Genomic DNA, 10,101 nt, shown 5'->3' with positions numbered 1-10,101 from the left:
CCTCGGTTCCAATTTTCATAAAAATTTGGGTTTCAGTCCGATTCGAGTATTAAATGGTCCGATTCAGGTATGGACCATGCACAACCATACGTGTATGTAGCCTATGTGATCGTTTTTGACCCTTTTTCTAGCCATCTCATAATCTGTTGCTAGTGCGGTTTGAACTACCTCTTGTGAGGACATCAAAACGCCAACTACAAGTCTATTAATTATGGTTGATTTAAAAAGCACATGTTTGAACGAATTAATAGATGCAGTGATCTGAATTTTGATTTAACTAGCTAATTATATATTCACACGCAACTTGCATATTAATACTATTTTATTAAATGTTATACACACAGCGCACGAGTGATGGCATAAAGAACTAAGATTTAGTAAATGGTTGCTTCTGAATTGGGGACCTCATAACCAGAGGACACTCTGTAATCATTTTTTAACATAAAATATAATTAAATTATACTCTGCTGTGATCCAAGTTATATGCTGAAGACAAAAATAACATATGCTTGTCTTTATGCAGTCTTCAAGCAATCTGCAGTTTTTAACATGCATAAAAGAAACTAATATACATACTAGAAAGAAAAACTTAACATATATATTGGCTTACCTTCATAAATGACAATATAGTTAGGCATATACTACATTTGCCTTTATGTACTATAGTTATCATCAACCTGACCCTGTTGAGGTCTGTATCAGTTGTATCCATTTTCATCTTCGGATCTCTTATACTTTAATATTTGTTTTTCGTCAAAATAATAAAAGGGAAAAAAAACATAGCCTACATCAAAAGAAACATCACAATTAATGCCACTCGTGTTGCTATGCGCGGCCACAGATGTGCATTATTGGCAGTTGGAGATAGATTAAACAAGTATTAATTTTAAGTATTGTTGGTGGCATATGAAATATTGGAAATTGGACATAATAAATTCAGAAATGAGTTGTATCTCCAGATATTGCCGGCTCATGTTACTTAATATTTGATTCCCTACCTCTACTGTATATAAGGAGTTCATATTTAATAGATAGATGACATACTAAAACCATCAATATCAGCCTTTGAGTTCATAGAAACTAATAATGGCTTCGATTTCTTCTCAAACAAAAACCAGTTGTCATGCTCGATCCATCAGCTTACCGTCTACATTAGACCAATCATCCCTGTTCAGCAAAAAACTATTTCAAGATGCCACATCTTGCACATCATCATTATCATTAGACCACAAATTAAATGGTCTTAATGGTATGTATGAATCTATCGAGTCATTTCTTACATTTCCAACCTCTCAACGATTATTAGGCACCAAACAACAAGTGAACGAGTTGTTAGATGAACTTGTCGAGCTCTTAGATCTGTGTAGTACAACCAAAGATGCATTGTCTATGTCTATCGATGCTGCAAAAGAATTGCAATCAGTTCTTCGACGAAAAAGAGGTGATAATGTGGGGTTAACTTCATCCATTAGGGAATATATATCCGTACGAAAAAATGTAAAGAATCTCATTAATAAATCGATATCACGTTTGAGAAAACAAGGTTCTTTGTTCACTAATGATGAAGGAACAACACCAAATGTTAACGCGCTGAAGGAAATGGGACCAAACACTTGTGTTGTGTTTGAGTCCTTGTTGAACTTCATATCAGGATCAAGTTCCCAATCAAAGATTAAAGGCTGGTTTTTGGTCTCGAAGATTTTAGGCAATAAACGTTTGCAGTGCAATCAAGTGCTTGAGAAGGATGAAATTAAGCGAGTGGATGATGAATTACTGGCTGTTTTTAGCCACAAGGGAGTAAAATCAGCCTGTTTAGATGTCGAAGTTATACGTGAAAGATTAGCCGAAATGGAATTTACCCTCCAAAATCTAGATGAACAAGTTGAATGCCTTTTTCGACATTTAATCAAAACTAGAGTGTGCCTTCTAAACATGTACAACTGCTAGCAATAGATTTTTCTAGATAATAGTTTTGTCAGGATACATATGTAGATGTAGAAATCACTTCAATATATACTAGATATATATAACCTCCTTTGTTCATATATTTGTCTTGATTGCTGCTCTTCTAACAATGAAGTGATCCAAATTAACAATGACATATGAGTAAAGAAACATCGATATGATCTTATTATGTGCTCTTACTTGATTTAGTAAATATATTGTTGTCGATAGCATGTAGCTAACTTGATAATATGACACATTTAGAGTATGTGCAATATTTAGTGGTGGCCAAGGATGGGTTAAACAGCCACGGAGTAATCCTGCTTTGCTGCGTGCATTAGAGTATGAGGTCGGATTTACCCGCCCTCTCGGGTAGCCCGAACAGGGAAAATCTTCTACCTTTTACCTTTTTAAATAAACCTTTTACCTTTTTAAATAAATGTTACTGTTTGAACTAATTCATAATGTGTATATTGATTTTTGATTTGGGTCTTCATTGATGAGTTTGTATATTGATTTTTGATTTGGGTCTTCATTGATGAGTTAATTGATTAATAGGAAAATCTTATGTGCTGTTAGTAGCATCTAATATTAGCAAAAACAGAGGGATTGAATCTGTATATATATTCAAAAGTTGGTGGATTGATAATATAAAGCAAATTTGTATATTGTCAAGCACAAAGATAATATCCATTCCACTATTATTAAATTAAAATTTACTGTAATACAATTAAAATCTATTCTATTCTAATATTTGTCTAAAACAATGATGTCATTAAATAGTGTTAAGTAAGCTTGAAAAAAAATCAAAAAAGAAAACAAAAAAAACTAAGCCACTTGTTGATGTCATTAGTGATGTTTTATTTTAAATTAAATTATTTAATTAATAACACTACAATTACAAAAAAAGGGCGGTACATGTTTTATGTTTTAAGAGAAAAAGGAAAATAAAACTACAATTAAAAAAATCTTTTTTGAAAGACAAATAAATTAAAAGATACGGAGGAGCAGAGATACAGAGCATGCTTCCCTTGAAACACCTGTGCATTCACGGTCTTTTCTAGGTTTCAATTTCAAAATCAAATAAAATCAAATAGAAACCATCCTCATCCACCTCTTCATCCTTCATCAATCACAATCACCACCACCGTTGCCGCTCCTATTACCACCATCGTCGTTGCCGCTGCTGCTATTCTCAGCTTGCTACTGGAATACTGAAGGCATGCTGATTGGGTATCTTTCTGATGTTCACATTCATCTTCTTTCTCACTCATCTTCTACCTGGGTATCAACCATATTTTCATTATTGTTTCTTCAAGTTCGATTTTTTGTTTCAGATTAAATAGAAATCGTTTGTATTTGTTTCATATATATACATATCCGTTTTTAATTTGTCCTTTCGATTCAGCTACTACCAACAAGTATTTTATATTTTGATTTTCATTATTCCTTCAAATTTATAGTTAGCAATTGATTTGGTGTTTTAGGTTCGTAGTTTTATTTGTTACAAAAGAATCAAATGCTTGGTTCCCTTTTATATTATTATTCATCTCCCACTACATCTAATTTTTTTTTTTTTACTTTTGGTGCGGATGTTGATTGTAAGATAGAAAGGTAACTTCTATGAAGGTGGAGCAAAGGGCAGTAATAGAAGAAGAAACAAAAACATTTCAAGTACCATCTCCCCTATCTCCTGATGAAACTCTTTCATTCTACACTCACTCTGATGACTTCCTGCCCGAAACACCAACGAAATCACGCCATGTGGCATCCGGCACCACCTATGAATTCCGTCCCGATGACATGTTACTTTTATTGGATGAGAAAACAAAAAACGTGACCCCAAATACACTTGTAACGTCAATGAAATAACCATTAAACCTAGATGATAAATTAAAAAAAAAAAAAGAGCCTGACAATGACAATGATGATGATGATGATGATGATGATGATGATGATGATGATGATGATGATATTAAGAGTACTAATAACAAGGTTACGAGTTTAAAATTACCGAGAGGAGATGGAAATGGGATGCTGCAGGAACTGCAATTGCCGAAAACGAATACAGATTGGACCCAAGACGCATTCTGGACACAACTATGTAGTAGTCCATGGCTATCTAATATCATGTTAGCCTCTCCTTATTCCAATATCCTTAATATCTGATTAAGTTTTTAGGAACCTACGTATATTAGCTTCATTTTATAGGCTATGCTTAGACTTTAAATAAATACAGAATGACCATTTTGTGAATTAAAGTTGTTTCTCTGTTTTATGATAAGTGTAACGAGTTTTATTCTAGTGCATATACAAATTGTAACATGCTTTTGTTAATTATGACTTAATTTCACTACTACAAATTGTTCATTGTAAAAACTTACATTGCAGAGCTCAGATACGTATATCTTGGTGTTTTTTCTATGCAGAACACGAGTTTTATATTTGATTAATTATTTCAGGGTGTTATTCTTAGGAAATATATTATATTATACTCCATGTACTCATGTAGTAATGAATCAAAATGTATACATGTCTCAACTCATTCGACAATCATTGACTAAATGCGAAATATATGTAATATAATACTCAATGCGAGCTTCATCACGCAGTTTATTATTTATTTATTATCATCAATTATCAATAAATATATTTTAGCAGGAGACAACAGGAATCTATTGAGTGTCATCAATTTCTAGAACATTGTTTTTGAGAAGTAGATGTTAATGTTAATTAGTACAGAGTAGTTCTTTCGGATATAATTACTAAATAGTTGCTTGTTATTTAGTTTCCTTATGCTCTTTTAGTCTTCATTGATAAAAGAAGCACATTATTCACATGTATGTGGCCTAAGTGTATTTTTTTTTTTTTTTTTTTTTTTTTTTTACTGTTTTCGACTCTTTCTCTAGCTATCTCATAATGTGTTACTAGTGTTGTTTGAACTATGAACTACGTCTAGTGAGGAGATCAAAACGCCAACTACGAGGCTATTAATGATATTTTAATTTGCGAAGCACATGTTTTAACGAATTAATAAGTCAGTATATCTTTATGTGATCTATATTTTGATTTGATGAGCTAATAAAATATTCTCACAAAAGTTGCATATGAATACTATTTCATTAAATGTTATACACACAGCGCACTAGTGATGACATAAAGAAATTATGATTTAGTAAAGGATTGCTTCTGAACTGGAGACATCATAAGCAGAGGACACACTGTAACATTGCTTAGCAGAAAATATATTTAAAAGTATACTTATGCTGTGATCCAAGTTTTATGCTGAAGATAAAAATAACATTTGCTTGTCTTTATGCAGAAGAAAAGTCTTTAAGCAATTATCTTTATAACATGCACAAAAGAAACTAATATACAAACTAGGAAGATAAACAGAACATATTGGCTGACCTTCATAACTGACAATAAAGGTAAACTTTTTATTTATTTATTTATTATTTGCGAAAGACTGGAATATATAAATACGGAATGACCTTTTTATCGAAAAAATGAAAGAGCTCGAGAATTACAACCCATAACTGAATGACATGAACCAATCAAAACCATAAACATTACATTTAATGCACTCGTGCTACTATGCGTGTTTGCGTGCGTGGAGGGCCACGTGCACGGCTTGAGATGCACATTATTGGTAGTTGGAGTAGATTAAACAAGTTGAATTTTTAAGTATTGCTGGTGGCATGTGAATTATTGGAAATTGGACATAAAAAAATCAGATATAAGTTGTATCTCCAGATATTGCCGGATCATGTTACTAATATTTGATTCCCTACCTCTACTGTATATAAGGAGTTCATATTTAATAGATAGATGACATACTAAAATCATCAATCTCAGCCTATGAGTTCATTGAAATTATAACAATGGCTTCGAATTCTTCTCAAACAAAAACCAGTTGTCATGCTCGATCCATCAGCTTACCGTCTACATTAGACCAATCATCCCTATTCAGCAAAAAACTATTTCAAGAAGCTACATCTTGTACATCATCATCATCATTAGACCACAAATTAAATGGTCTTAATGATATGTATGAATCTATCGAGTCATTTCTAACATTTCCAACCTCTCAACGATTATTAGGCACCTATAACAACCCTCATATTTCCATACCTGAATTGACTAATTTGACTATAGGGTTGTTATCCATACGTAATATATAATTAAATTCGACGTTGATCAAATATTTATTTTTAGTTGACACGTTCTGTTAACTAAAGTTTACACTAATTATATAAAATAACTTTAGTTAATATTAATGCGTATTATATTTAAAACTATATGTAACATAATTATTAATTAAATGATAAGTTATTTTAATCATTATATATATTTTTAGCTTATAAAAAAATAAAAATAAAAAGAAATAAGATTTTTTTTTAATAAATTAAATAATGAGCCCATGAATTTTGACTAAATATTTTCAAAAACAAAAATTTATTAAAAATATTTTTAACATGTTTTTATTATTTTGTCAAAATTGGCACCTTTATTTTATTATTTTTTTCTTTTCACCAACCATTTTTTACCTATAAATACATGGCTCATCATTCATTTTTTCTTGCCAAACACAAAAACTTAAGTTATTCTCTCAAAACCTTGAAGAAAATTTGAGGTACTTTCTATTTTTATTAATTTTTTTCAATATTGTCATTTATATTTATATTTATTGTATATTCTTTGTAAAATTCAAAATTAATTATGTTTATATGTTATAATTAGTATTATAAGTGTTATGATGCATAAAAATAATTTTGATAATTTATGGAATATTATTTATAATTAAATACGAATTATGTAGTGTTTAAACGTAAAAATAATGTAAAATTCGTAATAAATACTTTTAACCAAAAATAAAATATATATAATTTTTTTCTTAGTTTTTAAAACTTATATAGATCTGAAAAAATTATAAAAATAATTACTTGGGTCGAATTGGTATTTATTATATAATTAAACTCTATTATTATGTAATTCGAAGGTAAATTAAGAATAAATATAAAATAATAAAAAAATATTTTTTTAAATATTTTTCTACAGGTTATTAGACTGATAGAAACTTATAAAAATTATAAAAATAATTATTTGGGTTTATTTAGTAATTATGTAGAATTAAAATTATTTTGTGAATACATTAAGGGTAAAAACAAAAATATAATAAAAACATTTTCTTAAATTTTTTTACTAATCTATATGATTAACTAAGACTATAAAAATTATGTATGTAATTTTTAGATATTTAATTTATTATTTAGACATATTTGAATAATGTTTGATTAATAAAACACTATTATTTTTGAAGTAATTTAGGTATTTATTTAACGGTAATTATATTTAATATATATAAGACATACTAAGGTATAATAACTAAATATTAAATAAAACTTAGGTTATATTATCACATATATAATTATTAAGTACATTAATAATTCGTTGTGTGTATACACCTAAAGTGTAGGTTAATCAAAGATAATGTATAATTCATGTGAACTTCATCGCTACTCACGGTCGTAAGTGAATGATGTCTAGGTTGCCATTTATGGGTAAGCTTGTGGATCTCGAATGCCATGACTTAGATTCTGGTCAAGAATCCTGGGCCCCCGGTTACATCTGGTCATTCCTGACTTATTTGATAGCAACGAAGTTTGAGTAAAGTTATACAACGTCTTGCTAAAGATTAACCCGAACTTTCTAAAATTGGAAAATTACTATAAGTGGAAACTTTCCATAAATAGTAACCTTCTGAAAATGGAAATTCTTTAGTGAACCATTACTATCAATATAGTACTACATACTATTGTCTGTTAGGCAATGTCTGATCATACGTTCTATCTCTAGGTTGAGATCTCGGTCACGTCCTTCCGTTCAATTCTTTCGTGTGCTACTAAGGTGAACTTTATAGCCCCACTTTTTTACTGTTTCATAACTGTTTTATAACTTTTGGGGTGAGACACATGCTTGCTTTATAACTGTTTTACGCTTAGACACAAGTACTAAATTGTTAACTATGCTGTCATGCTTTGATTCATGCTAAATCCCTACCGTAATATCGTTAATTGCTACGTTTAAATGCAAACTTAATTATTGTGAGTAGGCCTATTGAGAGTAACGTCTCTAACCATTCGACCGTTGGTCTTTGGTTACATAATAATGATTCCACGACACTGACAGTACAAGGTGTCATAGGGTAAACTTGTTTAGTAGCGATATTACAAAATGCAGCAACACTTTTAGATTGATATTTCTATATCAATCAACTTTAAACTAAATCTTGTGGTCTAAAACTTTGGATATTATTTATAAACCTATGAATTTCACTCAACCTTTTTGGTTGACACTTTAAGCGTGTTTTGTCTCAGGTGATGATTGAGCTAGCTGCTACTTGCTACTAGATGATTGATGTATGCTTTGCTGCTTGCATGGAGTCCATCATTCATATTTATCATTTTGTTTAAGACATTTTCCATTTACTGTACTCTTATGATGTAAAACTTTGAATAATGCTTCCGCTGTTTATTTAATAAATAAAACGTCTCATTTAGAGTCGTTCTCGCTTATACAACTGTGTTATGATATGATTGGTCACAATTACCCCTGGTCCATTTTGGGGGTGTGACAGATTGGTATCAGAGCAGGTTGTTGTAGAGAACCAGGATTGCATCTTATGTGTGCCTTATACAATTAGGTACCTTAGCAATGTAGGACTACAACTTCCTTTGACTATAGTGCCTTTAATTGTTGCCTTTAACTGTTAAATGCTACACTATACTTTAGAAACTTTTCTTATCTTAGAATGCCGAGCCAATCTAAGAACTCTGCTCATTCTCCTAAGTACTATTCAATTCCGCCACCACATTTAAATGCGACACCGTTCTCGACATTCCTATGTCATTTATCATGGTTTTGTGTATTACATGAAATATTATTCATGAATTTTTAAAGCTCCTATATTTGTTACTATTCATACTCAAACGTATATAACTCCCTGTTATATCACGTACCTATATGCTTTATGCCTTTATGCATCAGTTTGCGAACCAAAAAATGTCATTGAGTTATCGAGAATCTCAAAGACATTATAATGTCATCACTACTCATATTCATTACTTTTATACCTTTTCTCGTTATTGAATTTTCTTGACGGATGGCGTCTACGAAACTCTAGAATGGAAGGGTTTGGATTACCGATTTAAAGGATCCTATAGCTCAAGCCCCTAGACCTGAATAGGCCATTACGAATTGAAAGTCTTTAATCGAAAGATTATCAGATTACATACTTATCATTTTATGATCTCGACACGTCATACTGCTATTATTGGATTATAGACACATCATATCTTATTATATCTTATCATATCTATCTTAATAAACTTTGTCTAACACTTTTCCTAAATTTCCTCCGTAAATTACGGAAATCTTTTTGCTATATATACGTATATCAAGAAGATAAATATATCATTCAATATTCAACACTCATCTCATAACAAAAACCCTTATTCCGATCAGATAATATGGATTTCTCACATGATTCCTCGAACTCCTCGAGCTCCAATGGCAGCGTAACCGGAATGAACCAACCAATTAGTCATCATCTATTTTGGATGAATTGGGGATGGGTTCGTAGTAAACTTAATCAATGGAGACAAGAAGAAGGTGATCCCTTCCACCAACCGAATTCACCTCTTGGTGAAGAACCTGAAGCACTTACCGGCGAACCCGTTCGGAACACTATTTTCACCCTCATTTTCAGGGTATCCAGTCACGAATATATAATATCTAAAATTCTAGATCTTATTCATCCACTTGTTCGAACCGCCAATCACCCCGGAATAATAGAAGAAGTCAATGAGCTTCGCGCTCGAGTGGTGGCTCTGGAGAATATGGTGCGAAACCTACGAACACCAGCAGCAGCACCAGCAGCATAACCAGTACCAACAGCATCACCACCAACAACATCAGCTTCACCAATAACAAACACCATAATCTGTACCTCGGATATCAACATCATACGCTCCATAGATACCAAGGAATATTAGTAATAATGAGTTAAGATGTATTGACTCATTCTTCCTGAAGAACTATATATGTATACTTTATATATATGGATTGGAACAATAATAAATATTTTTGTACTAA

General features: G+C 31.3%; 1 protein-coding gene across 1 annotated transcript; it reads left to right on the top strand.

Annotated features, from left to right (window-relative positions):
- Nucleotides 1–1,086: 1,086 nt before the first annotated feature.
- LOC139842603 (uncharacterized) lies at nt 1,087–1,947 on the top strand. Its single transcript, XM_071832722.1, has one exon. The coding sequence runs from the start codon at nt 1,087–1,089 to the stop codon at nt 1,945–1,947; it is 861 nt and encodes a 286-aa protein (XP_071688823.1).
- Nucleotides 1,948–10,101: the final 8,154 nt, after the last annotated feature.

The sequence above is a fragment of the Rutidosis leptorrhynchoides genome, chromosome 4, assembly GCF_046630445.1.
Source record: "Rutidosis leptorrhynchoides isolate AG116_Rl617_1_P2 chromosome 4, CSIRO_AGI_Rlap_v1, whole genome shotgun sequence".
NCBI lineage: Eukaryota > Viridiplantae > Streptophyta > Magnoliopsida > Asterales > Asteraceae > Rutidosis > Rutidosis leptorrhynchoides.
This window is presented reverse-complemented; position numbering and strand designations above follow the sequence as displayed.